At 39.5% G+C, this 21,535-nt stretch overlaps 1 protein-coding gene across 4 annotated transcripts in view; it reads right to left on the bottom strand.

Annotated features, from left to right (window-relative positions):
* Positions 1 to 1,825: 1,825 nt before the first annotated feature.
* LOC148870889 (DHHC-type zinc finger family protein) overlaps positions 1,826 to 21,535 on the bottom strand; it is a 35,939-nt gene continuing 16,229 nt past the window's right edge. For all 4 annotated transcript variants that reach the window (XM_088972376.1, XM_088972377.1, XM_088972375.1 and 1 more), the window contains 3 exons: positions 3,242 to 3,340; positions 3,046 to 3,141; positions 1,826 to 2,376 (listed from right to left, as the gene is read on the bottom strand). In XM_088972376.1, the coding sequence (XP_088828502.1) occupies positions 2,281 to 2,376; positions 3,046 to 3,141; positions 3,242 to 3,340 (291 nt within the window). In that variant the 3' untranslated portion in view covers positions 1,826 to 2,280. The remainder of the gene's footprint in view (positions 2,377 to 3,045; positions 3,142 to 3,241; positions 3,341 to 21,535) is intronic.

Here is a 21,535-nt window from a genome sequence, read left to right as displayed (position 1 = left end):
TTTGCCTTTAGAAAGACTTCAACGGATTTAGCCCAAGGCACATAATTCTCTCCATTTGACTTAATGGAGGTCATCTGAACATTCAGGTAGTCTGTAGGCACCATCACACTAGGTTTATAATCATTACTGTCTCCCATTATGTTATCACCAATACTACACACTTGCTGAATTCTATTATCACTAAGATTTGCACACTACACACCACTAGGTCACACCTATCACACTGATTGCAGCACTAATCGTTGCTGGAATGTGTGCTCTTTACACCACAAACCCTGCTCCTACAACTACCTGAAATCTCACCACTATATGATCATATCTCTTCCTTCAACATGCGCAAAGAAACTAGCATAAACCCTAGCACTGACTGGCCGAAACACTAGCAAATGATCTGAAACACACCTCGTATTTAATCCATAAACCAGAACTGAAATCTCTTACCTTATCGCTGAAGTAACACCCATGCGAGCAGGAGAGCAGTCCACACACAACAGCCACTTCACACACAACAGCCACACACAGTTCGGCCCTCTATTCCTCCTCTACTAGGAGAGGGCGATCTCAGAAATCACAGCAACTGACCACATACGACCTGATTGGAGGCATAGAGACCCCCAAGGGAAGAGGGCGATCACTCCTTTTCAGCCCTTTCCCTTATCTCCAATCGAACACAGAAAAAAAAAAGGAAAACCCTAGATAGGGTGCGCAGATAATGAACCCTAGGCAAGCAGAAATCTAGGCAGATTTAACCTGCTCTGATACCATGATAGAATTCAGGTCTGCCTTAGAGTTTGGCCTGACTGAGTTCAGTTATGTAGAAGAAGAGAGAATGATAGAGAAAGAGAGAAAGAGAGAAGAGAGAATTCTGGTTCGAACTGAAAGAGTCAACCTATCCTCTCCCATTCGGCCAGTAAGAATTTATATTAATATTAAAACATAACTGAAAAGACCTATGTGCCCTTACTTAAGTTAAGAACACATATTTCAACACAACATTACAGATCAGCAACATCAATCAAGGTATAAAGACATAAATACCCCTACGCTAACAGTTCGCTATTGCGTCCCCACTGCCTATGACAACAACGTCCTTGTATTGTGTGCTTTCTACTTTAAGTATCAAGCTCGACTTCTCTGCTTGTCATCTCCTATTCGATCCCTTTGGGGCTTCGTGGTTTTCCTTGACCTCTTCTTCTCTAGATATCTCCTCCCCTAAAGCTCCTTGTTCTGAAGGTTGCATAGAAGAATCAAGCTTTGTTTTCTTCCCTCTTCCCCTCTTAATTTCATTATTTACTTTCCCATCCTTCCCAAACTTTGTAATTACCCAAACCCACTCGTCGACCCTCCCCCCTTTCTTCCCTCTTTCTTTTCTAAGACCTACCATATTATCTCTCTAGGAACTCTATATGCTTTCTCTAGATCAATGGATATGGAGATATTTCTTTTTCTCCCTCTATTTTTCTATCAATCATTGCAAAGTATTGGATCCATGAGCAATGTTTGAATCATTGATGCAAAATGCCATGGTCTCATGTTAAGGACAATCATTAAACATAGTCACAAATAAAATCTTCTTATGCAACAAGATAATCAACTTCCTTAAACTCAAGCATTATGTATTCAATGGGGAAAGGTCATTACCCAATGTTGGTCTCAGCTATCTGTGGTCTTGGGAGGGGTACTGGATATGGACGTAATTTCTGACTTTTTTTTATGGCACAAAGTGGATGCTCTCAAGCTTAAACTTGCATTCTCATGCTTGTCAGCATGAGATTTTACCATTACATCAAGAAATGGTTCCTTAGGTATTCAATTGGAAGAGATCTTTATTTGTAACAGCAAAAGTAAATACACTGGCTATATTATGAACATAATACACATTAATTACATTTCATGACTTCAGATTACAAGAGTTCTACTGCATTTCTTTTCAAGACATTATTCCTGTCCACAAATCATTTTTTCAAGAAGACCCTCATCTTACAAACATTGAAACCATGTCATAAACAACAGGACTCAACATTTGCTCTTCATCTTTCATATTTTGGGTCAAAACATCCCTGCCAAAAGGCAACTTCTTGAAAAGCAAAGAATGGTGAAGTTTCTGGCCTCTCTTAAAAGGTACAATCATGACTATTTTCACTCACCATCAGTTGGCCCATTTGAGCTTGTTTTCACATAAGATCCAGAAAATGAACAAGCAAAACACATGTTTCTTACACACTCATTCTCAGCATCATTGAGCATCCAATTTATCCAGTCTGGCTGGAGGCAAAGTTCCTATAAATTGTCCCGCACAGTTCGAAAGCTAATCCCATCTTTGAGATGGCTAATTGCCATGGGGCAAAACCACTTTAGCATTTTTGGACCCAATATCTGATTAAGAAAGAAAAAAGTAAACATCTTTGCAGATATATCTCAAGGCTTCAACAGGTAAGACAGACAAATAAGATTTGTAAGCACAAAAGTTATGACACCTAGATGCCTATACTTCTATACATGCTTACCATACCCAAGATAGATATTGTATTTACACCTATTTCATTCAACATGGGAAATACATGAGCACTTCTTGAGATATCTGGTATTGGGAGGGGTGGACCGGATATATATCATCATAATTGTATATCATTATCATTATCATTATCATTATCATTATCATTATCATCATCATCATTATTATTATTATTATTATTATTATTGACAAATCATAATATAACAATAATGTAAAATGTTAAGAATTTTCATGAAATTTGCAAAGGTATTAGTATTAATAAATGGTTCTATCAATGAAGTTAAAACATAAGCATGATGTCAGCATAGTAAATGGGATTTGTATCTATGTGTTGTCCTAGATCTTGAGAAATAGGGAGATGTATCCCCATTTCCCATATCCATGTTTGTATCTATATCTGTATATGGGCATGTGTCTGATATATATATATATATATATATATAGATAGATAGATAGATAGATAGATAGATAGATAGATAGATAGACAGATAGATAGATAGATAGAAAGATAGATAGAGAGAGAGAGATACCAAGTTAATGTTTCTGTACAGGCCAAAGTTGTAGGGATGATGATAGCTTTGTCCTGACTTTCTAGCTAACCAAATTGCTCTTATTCCCTCATGATACTGATGAACAAACGTGAGCAAACTAACATCAATAACCACACCAGGAAGGCAGGAACATCTTCATTGGTATTAAAACCTTGAACCACTGGATTTAACCTACCTCTATGGTTGTCATATTATTACTTAGAAGGTAGATGTGCCAACCCAAGAGAGTTCCAAGGACCAAACTTAAGGTGACTATAATACACCCGCATGTAATCTGCAAGAAAAACTGTTATCAGCAGTGCTCAAAATCTAGCGAAAAATGTCAGCCGGGAAGGAAAAAGGAAGGAAAAGAAAAAGAGGAGAGAGGAGGGTTATGGTGGTTACAAAATGGAATAGTATAAAAAAAGGCCATTCGCCAATGTCAATCCCAACTATCTGGGGTCTTGGGATGGGTGGATTGGACACGGCCATAATCTTTTGGCATTTTCTTTGCTAACATTTAACTTATTGAACAATTGATTACAGATGTGGGATTTGAACCCATGCCCTTTAGGATCAGATCCCTAGGCAAGATGAAAAGGGCAGCCCAGTGCATGAGGCTCCCACCAATGCAGGGTCTGGGGAGGGACAGATATATGCAACCTTACCCCTGCACATACAGGGTGGCTGTTTCCAAGATTTGAACCCTGGTCACCCAGGTCACAATGGAGCAACCCAACCATTGCGCCAAGGCAAGATGGAAAAGTACAATGAATTCCAAATTCCAAATGGCATGTTCCAGAACTAAGTTTAATGGAAACTTTTGCCAACTAAAACTAATTAAAGAACACCAGTTGGCAAGCTCCTGATTATCTAGGCTGCTTGCAACTAGGTAATGGTCTGTTAGGTGATAATATCATAACAAAGAGGAGTATTCAAACTGGATATAATTTCCCAACCATAAATGCAGAGTGTAACATGCATTCAGCTGTTTGGATATTCCATTGGCTGGGTTTTAACAAGAAGCTTTTATCATCATCATTCAAGCCTAACCCAACTATATGGGGTGGGCTATTTTTACAAGAAGTTTTCTGGACCAAAAATTGTGCTAGTAATACAGATCATAACATCCAGTTCTCAATAAGCAAAATTGACCCATATGATGAAAGCATGGTTCCATGGCTTCAACACTATGACCAAAAAATTACTAACTGACGGTTGGTTTGCAAGATAATCTATGACCATTTCTCAAGAACAATAATCAACCTTAAATCTATTTAAATCACTAGTTGCATATTTAAGGGAGTGAATTCAAAAGAACTAATAGAAAGTTACAGACCCAAGGAAGCAAAAATGGAGCTTGTTCTTGCTAGCAAAACATCATCACAGGTTCCATGCATATAAGAGGGATAAAGGAACTCATTTCCTTTGCTTAAAAAGCACTAAATCTAAATGAAATAAAACTAATTTATATCAAAACCAACATCTTCAAGGAACATATTCTCAGATTTCTAAAAATCCCTGCCATTTCTACTATAAGAAGTATTATAAACCTAATCTGCACTAGAATCCTGTTAGAATGAGGGTTGGAGAAGTAATAGAAAGACTAGAAGAAGAAGTAGAAGGAGAAGAGAGGAGAATAGAGGAGAAGAATTCTGGTTCAAACAAGAGAGATTAATCACCTCTCTAGTTGGCCAGGTTTATTTATATGTTTCTATTCAAAAATAAAAGACTCCTTTGCCCCTACTTAAGTATGGGTCACAACCACTAACAAAACATTACACATCAGCAGCTTTAAACATAAATATAAAGACCAAAATACCCCTACACAGTCGACATTAACAAGAAGGATTAACTTATTTAATCTCTAAAATGACTCAGTTCAACAGTTCAACTTGGCCTTGGCCCCAATTACTTGGAGCTGGCTACACTAGCAATAGTGCATGGGTACATGGTGTTATGAAGTCAGCCTCTCATAATATTCATCTGAAATAAAATTAAATTCAGATGAGATAAGAATGGGAAAGAGGAAATTGATAGGTTTCAGATCTAAAACACTAGGAAGAAGCTGCTGTAATTGAAATGGCTACTAGTAATTTCTAGACAACAACTAGTATATATAAAGAACAAATTTTGAGAGAAAATAGAAATAATGACATATGGGTATGCAATATAAAATAGCTTCTCCAAGTATAGAAACAATCAAGTTAGATAATAAGAAAAGGGATAGCACATGTGAACACACACATCAGATAGCTTCAGAAACTCCTTTGTACACATTTGCTAGACATAGTGTCAGAAAAGAAGGTTAACACTTGACACAAAATTCTCTTTTATTCCAACAAAACCATGTATATTGATGTAGGTCCCAACTCTCATCCATGTGTGTTTTCCTATGATATGTAAACAACCCTTCTGAAAATGTCAACCTTTCTTATATGATTAAATCAGTTTCCATGAAATGATCGTACACAAGGATCAGGCACGTTATTAATGCTTTCATATTTGTCGATAATATTCATTGGATCACTGTACCAACAGTCCTTCACAGAACTAGTTGCATTAGTCAAATCAGCATTCCCCATAGGACCCACTCATTTTCATCATTGAAAATAGATTTCCCCATGGAAATCACATGTAAATAATCAGTGCAGAGCAAAAGGTAAGTAAAATATTCCTCATGAAAACTTATCTGCTAAAGGGCATGAAACCTATAGAACCTTGCAAGAACCACATCTGATCAAGCAGAACAACCAATGATCAAAATCATACACGAGATCCATACCCTAACCATGGATGTGAAGTTGCACAAGACTGTTCCAACGCCATACCAAAAGTATGCTTAATAATCAATAGGGGGTGATAAATAGGACCTACATTCTAATTACAATCTAAGGGTTAGAGGCAATGGGCATTGCCATGTAAGAAGACATGCAGTCAAGGGTATGTATCAGGCATCTATTGATTTGAAAGTAAAAATGTACTGGAGTGTCATAATTGGTTGAACATGTTGCTCCTAATATATAAGAAGACTAAGTTGTCTCTCTTGAGTGTTAGGTTGGGAACTATCCTTTCACTTATTTGGGACTCCCAATAGGTGCTAAAGCATCTGTAATTTTAACATGGCATCCATTTATTAGCAGGATTGATAAAATGATTAGATGGAAATGTAAGTATATTTCATTTGGAGGTAGCATTACTCTTATAAAATATATTAGATAGAATGCCAATTTGTTACTTATCTGGTCTTAGAGTACCAATTGTTGTGGCTGATGGAATTGAAGCATTAGGACCTTTGGGATGGAGGGATGCAGGTAAAAATTTTTCCTTGCAAAATGGGATTTGATATGTAGACAAAAAATAGTGGATTGGGGTTTAGAAGAATCAAAGCCATGAATACATCAAAGGAAATGGCTTTGGAGGTCTGGAATGGAAAGAGAAGCTTTATGGCATAGGGTGGTGGTTTGAAGTATGCAGTGGCGAGATTTTGGTGGAATTCTAGATTTCTATCATCTACTTATGGGTTTAGTTTGTGGAATTCTAGGTTTCCCAAGACTTTGGGAAAACAAATTGTGTAGTAGGGAAATTATGCAATGTATGTACACCACATTACTATTTAAGTATCAAGCTGTTGTTAGTGAATGTTTTGAAGTCAGAAATAAGTACATGGTACAATTTCCTACTTTTAGCAGACCATTTCTTAAAGGAGGTACATAAGAGTGTGTTAACTGGTTCAGTAGATTGGAGGCTTCTAATATTTCTTGCTCAACATCTGATGCTAGGTGGTGGAGGGATTCTTTTGATGAGTTTTTATCAATTAAATCCTTTTTTATGTAGTAGTAATAAGTAATCAGGTGAAACATTCTTATACCAAAAGCATACAAAGTAATCCTACCCAGAATAGAGGCTCTTTCTTGGCTTCGGGTTCTTTTTATGAGAAAGGATAGGGCATAAATATCATGGAAAAGAGGTGAGCCCACAAAATACATGGAAGATTAACTCCACCTAACAGATTATGTGCACTTCAATAATCACAAAAAGGTACTGTAGTCTTTAAAAATTGAAAGCCACAAATTGACAGTAGAAATAACAATCCTTGAGAGTCAAAAGTCATCATCCTGGGACTTCTTGTTTTTGATTGATCTTATGTTTAAATCCTTCCAAATCAACCAAAAGATAGCTGCAAACATGGAGTACCAGGCCAATTTTCCCATTCTCTTGAAGCCATGAATATATCAACTCTGCAAGGATTCCTTCACAGAACATTGAAAGCACCAACTGATATTTAAGGATGCCAAGGGAAAAATTCAGATTCTCCTACTATTTGGGCAGTGGATAAAAAGATCTTAACTTCTTAAGCAGTTTCCAGGTCTTGGTCACAGAACATACACCTTGAGTGAAGGATCTGCATGTCGATACTAATTAATTAATCCTTCATAAGACATTTTCCCCAAGCCTTCATCCACAACATAAAAGCAATTTTTAGTGGTACAGCCAGACAGCAATTGTCACACCATGTAACCATCCAGAAACGGACCCTTGAACTGTCCCCTGCTTTAGGTGCTACTCTATTGACAAACAGAATTAAAAGATTTTTCTGTTCTCTTCCAGAGCAAACAGACATATAATAGAGACTGTTTTGGGTTACCAACCTTCATTTCTTTCTTCAAAATTTTCTTTGACTTGCTTTTTCCATCAGCTATCTTTATCAATACTGAAGTGCCAGTACCATTTTTTGAGGAGGGAAAATTCATTGGTTATCCTGGGCTGCCTGCTGTCTTGGGGGAGCAAATTTTATCCCAATCAACTAAGTAGATTTGCGCTCATCTTTCCAGCCTCTCCAAAGGAAATGCTTTTGTATTTTCTGGAATTTATTTACTACCTTTGTTGGGATTGAGAACAAGAAGAGGTAATAGGATAGAGTTTTGCAAGAGTATTTTGGATAAGAGTCATCTTGCCTCCTTTTGTTAAGTATTTTGAATTCCATGATGATAACCTCCTTTCAAACTTCTCAATCATTGGGTCCTAGATTGCACTAGAGGTGCACTTTGTGCCTAAGGGCAAGCCCAAGTATCTGAATCCCAGGGAGAAATTGATGTGGGCGCCGGCAGCAGCAGCAGCAGCAGTAGCAGTAATTTAGTGTTCTCAGCAGCAGCAATTTAGTGTTCTCATCCTATCTTATCTATTCAGTATTCTTACCTTATCTGCTTTCAGTAGCAGGGATTAGTAGGAGTCTTATCTTATCTTATCAGTTCAGTGGGATTGATTAAGGGAGCCTTATCTTATCTAATTACAGTTCTTATCTTATCTTATCAGTTCAGTAGGATAGATTAAGGAAGTCTTATCTTATCTTATCAGTTCAGTCTTATCTTATTAGTTTAATAGGATAGCGTAGTAGATTAGCAATGAGTCCTCCTAAAAGTAGGATTCTACCTCTTGTAATCTCCTATTTAAGGAGCTGATATTATTCAATAAAGGTATCAAAAATTTCAGTCCAGAAAGAGAACAAAGGAGAGTTGGTGATCTCTTGAACAAATCACCTTTTAGGGCGGCAAGATAGGTTCTTCAAGAAAAGGGAGGAAGAAGGGAAAGTAGGAGGTTTTCCGCATAGACCGAACCGTGACGAGATCCTATTCGCGGGCTCATAACAATTTGGTATCAGAGCAAGGCGTCATGGGTGACCTTGAGCAGTTGAAGACTAGGGTTCAGGATCTGGAGCTCAAGATCATGGAAAATAGCACGGAGGTGCACGAGATCAAGGACAACATCCAAGAATTAAGGCACTTGATGGAGTTGTACTTTTTCAGCAAGGAAAGGAACCCGGAAGGGGCTGCAACCACAACCGGCCGCCGACCAAACGTGGCAGAATCGTCGGGCAAGCAGCAGGTCGTTGCCCTAGTGCAGGTTAGCAACACCTAGAATGTCCCAATTAAGTAGGAATCCGGTGTCGTCGAGGTGTTGCAGAATCTTGGGATTGCATATCTTCAAGTTGTTGCAGGTGCTGGGGCAAGTGCTGGTGAAGGAGCTTGTATGCCTCATGTTGCGGCTGCAAATGTTGCAAAAGAGTGCTTGTTAGCTGCAGTCAGATCAGATCCTAGGGCTGCACATATCTGGGTGAATCTTGCTAATGCATACTATTTGGCTGGTGATCATAGAAGTGCTGGAAAGTGCCTGGAGAAGGCAGCAAAACTGGAGCCTAATTGCATGTCAACTCGATATGTTGTTGCGCTTCATCGTATCAAGGATGCAGAAAGGTCTCAAGATCCCACTGAACAACTTTCATGGGCTGCGAATGAAATGGCTTCAATACTCAAAGAAGGGGACTCTGCAACAATTGAGCTTCGGATAGCATGGGCAGGACTTGCCATGGTTCACAAGGCTCAGCATGAAATTGCAGCAACGTTTGGAACTGGACATAATGGTTTGACGAAAGTGGAAGAGCGAGCTCTGTACACACTAAAGCAGGCAATAGAAGAGGATCCAGACGATGCGGTTCAGTGGCACCAGCTTGGCCTTCACAATCTTTGTACTCTATAGTTCAAGACATCTCAGAAGTACCTTAAGGCTGCAGTTGGCCGCAGCAAAGAATGCAGCTACGCATGGTCAAATCTTGGTATCTCACTACAGTTGTCTAGAATGAACCCTCTTCATTGGAACCCGATCCAGGAGGGCAAAATCATTCCACCTATCCTGGATTCCTTTGACTGTGTTCGAGCTTGAGGACAAGCTCATAGTCCAAGAGGGGAGTAATGATGTGGGCGCCGGCAGCAACAACAGTAATTTAGTGTTCTCAACAGCAGCAATTTAGTGTTCTCATCCTATCTTATCTATTCAATATTCTTACCTTATCTGCTTTCAGTAGTAGGGATTAGTAGGAGTCTTTTCTTATCTTATCAGTTCAGTAGGATAGATTAAGGGAGCCTTATCTTATCTAAATACAGTTCTTATCTTATCTTATCAGTTCAGTAGGATAGATTAAGGAAGTCTTATCTTATCTTATCAGTTCAGTCTTATCTTATCAGTTTAATAGGATAGAGTAGTAGATTAGCAATGAGTCCTCCTAAAAGTAGGATTCTACCTCTTGTAATCTCCTATTTAAGGAGCTGATATTATTCAATAAAGGTATTGAAATTTTCAGTCAAGAAAGAGAGCAAAGGAGAGTTGGTGATCTTTTGAACAAATCACCTTTTAGGGCGACAAGATAGGTTCTTCAAGAAAAGGGAGGAAGAAGGGAAAGCGGGAGGTTTTCCCCGTGGACCGACCAGTGACGAGATCCTATTCGAGGGCCCATAATAGAAATCAACCTGCAAAAGAAGAGAGAGAGAGAGAGAGAGAGAGAGAGTGAGAGTAACAAATTGAAAGTTAAGGAAGAATCCAATGAGTGTTGTGGCTGCCCACAGCTAGGGGTGCTCACGGTTCGGCCTCATTTTTGAAACCAAACTGGGGTTACTGGTTTTTTGGAAAACCGGTAAATGAAACCGAGCCAAAGCCGATCAGTTAACTGGTTGACCGAATCAGTTAACCATCGGTTTGGTTCGTCGGTTTTTGATTGTTTACAATATATATTATAAAAAATGTATAAATATATAATAAAACACTAGAAATATATATAAAATATTATATTTTAAATAATAAGTAACATATTATATATTATAAATATATATTTATATATAATGCATATTTATTAATTTATAATGTATAGAAAATATAAAATATATATAAATATATGTTTACCAGCTGGTTCGGTTAACCCTCAGTTTTCTATTTTGGTTAACCGAAACCAAACCGGTACCTTCGGTTTTTTTAAAATACCGAACCGACCAGATTGGTTAACCAAATTTTCGGTTTGGTTTTTTGGTTTTTCTTGCTCACCCCTACCGACAATCCACTCACATTATTTTATTAGGGTGACATAATAAAGGATAAAAGTACTGAACTACCCCTATGTCAATAAGTGAGCATATTTCAACAGTCCCCCTCAAGTTAGGTCATAGATGTCAGTCATTCCAAACTTGTTACATAACTCATTATGGCATAGAGTATTCACATGCTTAGATTACTAGCTAATTGATCTTCAAAATGTACATAGGGAGTACACACTTCCCCCTTGTCAATCTTCTCCCTTATGAAGTGCTTGTCGACTTCTATGTTCTTTGTTCTATCACGCAAAACAGGATTTACAGCTATATTAATGGCTACCTTGTTAACCATGACTAAGCTGAACTTCTCAAGTTCCTCCTCTACCTCCACGGCCTCCCACCTATCTGATATAGTGGAGTTCTCCGTAGGTCCAACCACGATCCTTCGGAGACGAGTGTAATCATTCATGGAGAGAGGGAGAGATGAGAGAGAGAAAAAGAAAAAACCTATTCTGGCTGCCGCCAGTTCATTATTTATATTAACTTAATATAAAAAGAATGAAAATTACAAGTATGCCCCTGGCGGCATTCCCTAGAAACAAACTAATAAGAAATAAAGAAAATAACTAACTGACAACATCTTAAGAGGACAACCCACTAACGACAACTATAAAATAACAATCAAATAATCCTCACAACACTCCCCCCCAAGTTGGGCTGAATATGTCTATCATGCCCAGCTTCTCACATAACTCATTGTGCTACGAGTATGGAAGTCCTTTTGTGAGGACATCAGCGAGTTGTTCCTTAGAGTTGACATAAGGGATGCACATTTCCCTTTTTTCCAATTTTTCCCTTATGAAGTGTTTGTCCACCTCAATGTGCTTGGTCCTCTCATGTAGGACAGGGTTGCTGGCGATGTTTATGGCTGCCTTGTTGTCACAATAAAGAGACATAGGATTATGAACAACAAATCCAAGCTCCCCTAAAAGATTTTTTAGCCAAAGGACTTCAGCCACCCCATGTGCCATATATTCAGCTTCAGCACTTGACCTTGCTACCACACTTTGTTTCTTGCTTTTCCAGGTCACTAGGTTTCCTCCCACAAATGTGCAATACCCACTCGTGGACTTTCTGTCATCTACAACACCTGCCCAATCAGCATCTGTAAAGACTTCCACCTTTAGGTGAATATGTTTACAGAATAGTAGACCTGTTCCGGGATACTTTTTCAAGTATCTAAGAACTCTCTCTGCTGCCTCCATGTGTGGTTTCTTAGGAGAGTGCATGAATTGGCTTAGAACCCCAACTGAATAGGCAATGTCTGGACGGGTCATGGAAAAATAAGTCAGCTTTCCCACTAACCTTTGGAACTATTTCACATCTTTCAGAGGTTCACCATCACAGTCACCCAACTTGTGGTCAACACCCATGGGAGTATCTGCTGGCCTTGCACCTAATTTGCCTGTGTCCTGTAATAGATCAAGGGTGTATTTCCTTTGAGAAATGAAGATACCCTTTTCTGAGAGGGCAACTTCAATTCCAAGGAAATACTTCAGGGGACCTAAATCTTTCACTTCGAATTTAGATGCAAGGAATTGTTTCAATTTTTGTATTTCTGAACTCCAACTTCCTGTAATGATGATATCATCCACATACACTATCAATATAGCAACATGTTCCTGACATCTCTTCACAAAGAGTGTATGATCAGACTGACATTGTTTGAAGCCCACCTGCTGAATTGCCATGTGAAACTTACTGAACCAAGCTCTGGGAGATTGTTTTAAACCATAAAGAGACTTTCTCAGTTTGCACACTTTATTTTCACTTCCCTTGGCACAGAATCCAGGGGGTTGAACCATGTATACTTCCTCCTCTAAGTCACCATTCAAAAAGCATTCTTTATGTCCAGTTGATGCAATTCCCAGTCAAAATTAGCAGCTAATGACAGGAGAACCCTAATTGAGTTCATCTTAGCTACTGGAGCAAAAGTCTCATCATAGTCAACCTCGTACACTCAAGTGTACCCTTTGACTACTAATCTTGCATTGTACCTTTCAACTGTTCTATCTGCCTTGTGTTTAACTATAAACACCCACTTACACCCTACGGGGTCTTTCCCCTTTGGAAGATCCACCAATTCCCAAGTTGATTTTTATGAAGAGCATTAATCTCCTCCTTCATGGCATCTGTCCATTCGGGGCATTTTAAGGCTTTTGCAACATTTATGGGAATAGGGATGCAATCAACTGCGGATGGAAAGGCTCGGTATGATGGGGAAATGTGATCATAGAAGACAAACTCACAGGCTAATGGGGTGTTTGGTAGTGCATGACCTGACTCCCTTTCTTTGAGCAATAGGAATGTCAAGGTCATCCACAGGAGTAGGGGTATCACTAAGTGCAACAGGGATTGGACTTACCTCCTGGGAGTCTAACGGTGTCGGTTGTTCAATGTTTGGCTGCTCCACATCTCTATCACATTGCTGATCTCTATGACGTGTACGTTGGAAGACACAAAAGGGAGCAAGGTCCGGAATAGAAGGAAGAGAGACTTGGCGGACCTGAACCTGCTTCTCCTCTTCCACACTACTACTCTCCCCCTGAGGAGAAGTAGGGAAGAATGGCTCAGACTCAAAGAAGGACAAATCCATAGATACAAAAAACTTATGACTAACGGGATCAAAGCACCGATACCCTTTTTGAGAGGAGGGATACCCCAGAAAGACACAAGGAATGGACCGAGGGTCTAACTTACCTCGAGATGGAGACAAATCATGGACAAAGGCACGACAACCAAAAACTTTCATGGGAATGGAAAATAAAGGGGACTGAGGGAACAACAACTGATGAGGGGCCATGTAGTTCAGCACTTTGGAGGGCATGCAATTGATGACATAAGCATCTGCAAGTATAACATCCATCCAAAACCTTTTTGGAGCATTCATGTGTAACATCATCCCGCGAGCTACCTCAAGGAGGTGTTTGTTTTTTCCTTCTACAACACCATTTTGTTGTGGTGTTCTGACGCATGAGCTCCTATGAATAGATCTGTGAAAGGCAAAGAACTCATTGAGCTCACCATGGAAGTATTCTTTTGCATTGTCGGATTGGAAGATATGTATTTCAACATGGAATTGCGTAAATACCATCCTCTGGAAGTCTTTCCCAATCTTTGGAATTTCGTCTCTACTATGCATAGGGAATACCCATGTATAGCGAGAGTAGTCATCGATCAATGTGATAAAGTACTTTATCCGCCCTCAGAGATTACAGTAGTAGGCCCCCATACATCAGAATACACAACATGAAAAGGAACACTTGATCTTTTATTATTTGAGTGAAAATTTGTTCTACATTGTTTGCTCAACTGACACGTTTGACACTGGAACTCTAACACTGAACATGACTTAAATAAAACCGAAAACAAAGACTTTACTATTTCAAAAGAAACATGACCTAACCGACTATGCCACAAAAAAATTTGACTCTTATTTGATTGACTATGTGACTCTGAGGATGACACCAAGAGACCAGCTTTGTTGTCGAGAATGTAGAGACCATCCACTAGGCTCCCTCTACCAACCGTCCTCCTAGAAGTTAGGTCCTGAAAAACACACGAGCCAGGAAAAAAGGTTACACTATAGTTTAAAGAGCTTGTGATACTACTAATTGAAAGCAAATTTATAGGAAGTTGAAGGACATGCAATACACAATTCAGGCTAAGGCCATGGGGAAGAGATATTGATCATTGGCCTGCAATGGAGGAGAATGAGCCATTTGCAAGCCTCACTTTATCCCTTCCTGACAAAAGGCTGTAAGTCTGAAACAAGTTCGACTTACCGGTCATGTGGATAGAGGCCCATGAGTCAATGATCCAAGGGGAACCAGTGGGAGTGACATGGAATGCAGAAGCCGTATTACCTGATGTAGATGCAAATGAAGTAGGAGTACCAGTGACTGAGCTATCCATCTGTTGCAAAGCCCTACCATAAGACTCCAAGTGATCTCTGAAGGAATTCATTATATCTTCCTTGGGGTCAGAATTATTAAGGTGGTCCCGGGTAGTACCGGTAACCTGAGTATCTTGGGTTGCCACATTTGATGCATTATGTGATGTGTTCATCTTCTTCTGACCTTGCCCTTTACCCTGTTCTTGGTTCTTCACTGCCCACGTGGGTTTCCCGTGAATGTCCCAACATGTGTCACGTGTATGCCGTGAGCGCCGACAGTGGGTACAAAACAACTTGTCTTTATCATCAACCTTCTTGGTGTCACTTTTCTTCCCCATGTTATTACTCATTGCAGCCAAAGCAACTTGTTGCTCCCCCTTGGCTGTAACCATCACACTCCACCTACTTTCTTCCGATTGAACAAGAGAGTATACCTCGCGGACTGACGGCAACTCTTTGCTTCCTAGGATCTGAACTCTCAAGGGTTCATAGGCAGGGTTTAGTCCCAACAAGAAGGCAAACACACACTGCTGAGAAACCAGCTTCCTGTAGGCCTTAGCATCGTCATCATGTTTCCACTTTATAGCCTGATAATGATCCAATTCTTTCCATATAGAAGTAAGGGCTGAATAATAGGAAGACAAACTACGATTTCCTTGTTTACAGGTTGAGGATTCAGCTTGCAACTGGTAAACCTTGGCATAATGCCTTTGCTCAGAATAGGTAGTTTTGGCCTGTTCCCAAATCTCACTAGCGGTGTCTACCCACATAAAGTTCTTCTTCACATCAGGTTCCATGGCTGCAAGGAGCCAAGACATCACCATACTGTTTTCTTGGTCCCACCTATCATGTTCAACTGTCTCACTCTTGTGTTCTTTCACCCTTCCATTTATTTAACCAGCTTTTCCCCTTGCCGTTACATAAAGTTTTACACTTTTAGCCCACTCCAGGTAGTTTAGACTATTTAAAGGGGTAATGGGCATGGGAAACATCATGTTTTCACCTCCCATACCAGCTGTGTTGTGGGTCGGTGTAACCCCCAATGAAGTTGAATCATAGTTTGCCATAGAGTACTACTGAAATCAGTCCAAATCCCACACAACTACACAACAGCCACAAACAAAATACCAACCCTCAAGAAATTTACTTCTGGGATGTGGAAAAGAAAACAAAAAACTGCTGAAATCAACTCTGTGATGGTTCAGTCATTAAACCAGCCTGGTAATCAGTCCAACACCAGCCAAGGCAGACGTTAGAATAGTATACTATCAGTCCGACTACAGCCCATACAGTCTAACAATCTAGCATCCAAACGAATGTGTAGGACCAAGGAATAAGGCCTTCACACCATTGGCCAAAAACAAAAAAACAAGAACACATACCCTGTCCAACACTTGTATGAAGGTGCCAACCAGAAACTGACTTCACAACATCGAACAAAGAAGAAAGGGGGTCTCTATCTGCATCGCCCTTCTTCGACTAGGGTTTCCTTGATATTACGACCAAGGAAGAGCCGCAAGTAGTCTGCTAGGGTTTCTCTATCTTCCACGTCCAAGAAATCAAAGAAGGAAAAGAGGACAAAGCAGGTTCAAATAGGAGAGACCGAAATTCTTTTATAGCCCAGAACCTTGCTCTGATACCATGTAATCATTCATGGAGAGAGAGTGAGACGAGAGAAAGAAAAAGAAAAACCTATTATGGCTGCCGCCAGTTCATTATTTATATTAACTTAATATAAAAAGAATGGAAATTACAAGTATGCCCCTGGCGGCACTCCCTAGAAACAAACTAATAAGAAAGAAAGAAAATAACTAACTGACAGCATCTTAAGAGGACAACCCACCTAGTATTTGTGCTCTCACCAGTTCATATTCAGACTTCAACCCTACTAAAAATCTGGTTACACCCAACTATTCTCTCTATTGTTGCTGAATTTTGACATCAGATGTAAGTAGATGATACACATTCAACTCATTCCACAGATTTCTCATACTAGCATAATATTCCTCGAGATTTTGATTACTCTGTTGCAGATTAAAATACTCTTGGTACAGTTGGTAAACTCTAGTATGTTGTTTTGTCCTGAATAAAGCTTCTTTGCATGATCATAAACCCCCTTGACTGTATCTAAGAACATAAAGTTTACACTGATCTTGGGTTCCATACTATTCCATAACCATGTCATAATTTGTGCATCCTCTTGCTCCCACTCATTGTACCCCTGAGAATCCGCTGAGGGTTTATCTTCCTTCACATGCTTCACTTTCTTCTTAGCTTTTAGAAAAACTTCAACAGATTTAGCCCAAGGCACATAATAGATGTCATCTGCACATCTAAACTCACTGTTGTTCACCACTTTCAGCAACAGCACCACTGCTGTCTTCCACTTTCAGCAACAGTACCCTAAACCACCAGAATACACCTCACATATATAGTACTATGTCCTGCAACACATCAAAACTTATTCCTCACTCCAACACCCATGCAACCTACCTATTTGAATCCCCACAAACCAAACTTGCATTGTCAGTCAACTACACCACTGAAATCAGCCCTCTTCGAACCATCGAATAGAGGGTTTTCTACCAACCGCACAAATCAGTCACAACACCACCCATTGGAGGCATGAAATCCTCCAGAACAAAAAAAAAAAAACGATCACTCTTTTTCAACCCTTCTGTGAAACTCCTATTGACCAGTGAGAAACCTAAAAAAAACCTAAGAGGATGGGTGCTGAAAAGAAGAAAAACTGGGTTGATCTGAACTGATTATATTGGCTTTTATACCATGATAAAGTTCAGAGCTGTGATGTTCTTAGGTTCAAAATAGTAAGGAGAGAGAAATAATGGTGAAAGAGTACAAGAAAGAGAAGAGAAAAGAAGAGAAAAGAAGGTCTGCTTCGAACATGAGACATCTCTCTCTAGTCGGCCAGTTTTATTTATAGTTTTCCAAAACAATGCACAACGACTATTGTGCCTCCACTTAAGTGTGGGACATATCACTTAACTTAGGATCTACTTGTAACTACATCAAGCATGTAGAAGAATGTAAATTGACTATATTACCCCTCTACATCTGACTCTAACAAACCAGTCCTCCGTGATAGAACCAAGCACATTGAAGTTGATAAGCACTTTATAAGAGAAACTTGAAAAGGGTGAAGTTTGTACCCCTTATATCAGCTCCAAGGAACAACTTGCAGATGTTCTCACAAAAGAAGGTTTTCACGACCTGCAGCATAATGAGTTGTGTGGCAAGTTGAGCATGATTGACATATACGCCCCAGTTTAAGGGAGAGTGTTGTAATTCTACTAGTATATAGCCATAAGGGGGTGTTATAGTCTTTTTCCTTTTCTTTTTTTATTGTAAGCTGTCACCTTAAGTATAAATAACAACTAAGGCATTGCCACCTAAACACTTTAGGTGCCTTTTCTCATTTCTCCTCTCGTCTCCCTTCTTCCTTATTCCTTTCTCTTCTTTTGCTTCTTTGCTTGTTGGATTACATGTCCATTTTTCAGAGTCATACTTTCTTTCCTTTTCTCCTTAGGGGGAGAATGTTATACTAAGGAGTTTTGACAGGGTTCAACTTTCTCTTCCCATTCCTTGCTCTTTTCCTCTTCATGTTTTTTCCTATGATTGCTCTTGTCACCATTGGAAGCGTCAAGGCTTACAAGGTGTGGAAGATCAAAGATCGTGCAACCAACACTAATAAGCTCTCATGATAAAAATCCGCAAGGTATAATCATTCCTGTTGAAGTTCCTAATAATAGTGTTCCTTCTCATGTTGTTTCTAGTGATGTTCCTATTGCTTTCTATAAGGGTGTTTGGTCCTGCATCACAAAACACTCTATTGCCCTTTTTACCTAATGGAGTTACTTATCTCCATCTTTTTTCTCATGTTTTCATCCCTAAGAATGTTACAAAAGCCTTGGTTTCACCTAAACGGATAGATGTTATGAAGGAACTAGGAAGAAATCCAGGCCCTACATAAAAATAATACATGAGAGTTAGTTGATATTCCTAAGGGGAAGGAACCAATTGGGTATATGTGGGTTTTCATTGTCAAGCATAGGGTAGATTGCTTAGTGGAGAGAAACAAGGCAAGGCTAGTAGCAAAGGGGTTCACACAAGTTTTCGGCTATGCTTAAACATTTGTCCCAAGTGCAAAAATGAATTCCATAAGTGTTCTCTTTTCCTTGGCTGCCAACTTCAATTGGGATCTTCGCCAACTTGATATTAAATATGCTTGAATGGGGACTTGGAAGAATAAGTGTACATGGTTCAACCTCTAGACTTTTATGTCGAGGGTAGTGAACAAAAGGTGTGTAGATTGAAAAAGCCCCTATATGGACTAAAGAAGTCTCCCAGAGCTTGGTTTAGTAGATTTAACAAAGTAGTCCAGCAAGTGGTGCTAGTTAGTGAAGTTGAGATAAAAGATAGTGAAGTTGGGAGTTGGAGATAGTGAAGTTGAAGAAATTTCTAGCCTCTCAATTTGATATAGAAGATCTAGGTCACCTTCAATGCTTTTTAGGAGTTGAGGTTGTGTGCTCCACCAAGGGCATCTTCATTTTCCAAAGGAAGTATATCCTAGATCTTCTACATGATTCTACCAAGTTGGGAGCCAAGATAGTTGACACCCCCATTAAGCAGAACCATAGCCTTGGAGATAGTGAGGAAGAAGCCTTTTTAGTTGTTAAACAATATCAGCGATTGGTTGGAAGGCTACTGTATCTATCTATGACACAGCTGGATATTGCCTATGCAATAAATTTTCTGAGCCAACACATGCATTCTCCAAAAAGGACCCACCTCCTAGCAATAGAAAGGGTTCTTAGATACTTGAAGAAGCATCCAGGAAAAGGTATCTTTTTTTTTCGATCAATAAAAGGTATCTTATTCTCCAAAGTTGGCCATATGAAAGTTGAAGTCTATGGTAATTCTGACTAGGTTGGATCCACAAATGACCGTATGTCTATTTTATGTTATTGTACTTTTGTTGGAGTTAACTTGGGGAAGTAAGAAGAACTCCATAGTGGCTAGATCTAGTGCTGAAGCTGAGTACTTGTCATGGCTCATGGGAATTTGAAGTATTGTGGATTAAGATCTTGTTGGGAGAATTGGGTTTTTGTGTGGAAGGTCCTATGTCTCTCTATGGTTGTGGTGGTGATCGTATTGGAAGTTGAGATTCAGAGGGAGCCCGTGGTAGAGGACGTAGTAATGGTCAGAGGAGGTGTACACATTGTGGTATGGAGGGACATACCATCAACTTTTGTTATAATCTACATGGCCCACCATCAACCTGGGCAAATCATGCAATGGTTACTAGTGGTGGTTCGAGACAGGAAACTCAACAAACTGATCAAATACCCTCTACATCTACGGATGCCTCCGGAAAGGAGATGATTTGTGTCCCACGTGATGAATATGAGCAGTTCATTCAGGATATATCTCAATAGAACACGACTACCCTTCCACACTCAGGTATGGCTTGTCTGGCATACAAACCTTCCCATTGGATTATCGATTATGGAGCTTCTGATCATATGACTGGAACTCTAGGTGTGTTTTCCTCCCTTTCTCAAAGTCACCCACATCACACTCTATTACTCTTGCTAATGGTTCCACATATTCCATATGTGGTGTTGGTAATGTTGACATAGATTCCTTATCCATGTCCCAGGTTTTGTATATTCCCAAGTTTCCCTTTAACCTTATGTTCGTTGGTAAATTGACACCGTCTTTTAATTGCTCTATCACTTTTTACCCTTCTTGTGTATTTTAGGATTTCAAGACGGGGATGAAGCTTAGTGGAGGGCATGAAGCTGGTGGACTGTATTACCTTAATGGAGGTGGTTTGACAATAACCCTTTAAGGACATCTCTTTCTCCTATTCAGTGGCACTGCAGGCTTGGTCATCCGTCCCTCAAAGCACTTAAGTTACTTTTCCATCGTTGAGTTGTCTTTCTACTTTGGATTGTGAGTCATGTCAGTTTGGGAAGCATCATCATGTTCCCTTTAGACCTAAGGTTGATAGTCATATATTGAGTCCTTTTTCTTTAATCCATTCGGACATTTGGAGTCCAAATAGAGTAGTGTCATATAATGGTTACAAGTACCTTGTAATTTTTGTTGATGATTATTCAAGGATGACATGGCTTTACCTTATGAAAGAAATGAGTGAATTGTTTTCCATTTTTCAAAATTTTTATGTTGAGATTCACAATCAATTTGGTGCACATTAAGATTCTTCGTTTTGATAATGGTCGAGAGTATTTTTACACACCATTTTAGGAATATTTGGAAGAACATGGCATTATCCATCAAACCTCATGTACCTACACCCCTTAGCAAAATGGGGTGGCTAAGAGAAAGAACCGCCACCTTTTGGAAACTGCTTGGTCCCTTTTGCACCATATGAATGTTCCTAAACACTTTGGGAGCGATGCTATGCTTACATCTTGTTTCCTTATTAACCACATGCCCTTGTCTATCCTTGAAGGCCATTCCCCATTCTCTGTTTTGTTTCCTATTTTGTCTCCTTTTCCTCTTCCCCCCAGGGTTTTTAGGTGTTTGTTTTGTCCATAATCTTGGTCATAGGATGGACAAGTTAGATGCTCGATCCACTAAGTGTATCTTTCTTGGCTATTCCAGGACTTAGAAAGGGTATAAGTGTTAT

Source organism: Nelumbo lutea, chromosome 2, assembly GCF_056320005.1.
Source record: "Nelumbo lutea isolate HS-2025 chromosome 2, American lotus-T2T, whole genome shotgun sequence".
In the NCBI taxonomy this organism is placed as follows: Eukaryota; Viridiplantae; Streptophyta; class Magnoliopsida; order Proteales; family Nelumbonaceae; genus Nelumbo; species Nelumbo lutea.
The sequence above is the reverse complement of the archived record's forward strand: the minus strand, read 5'-3'. Positions and strand labels throughout refer to the sequence as shown.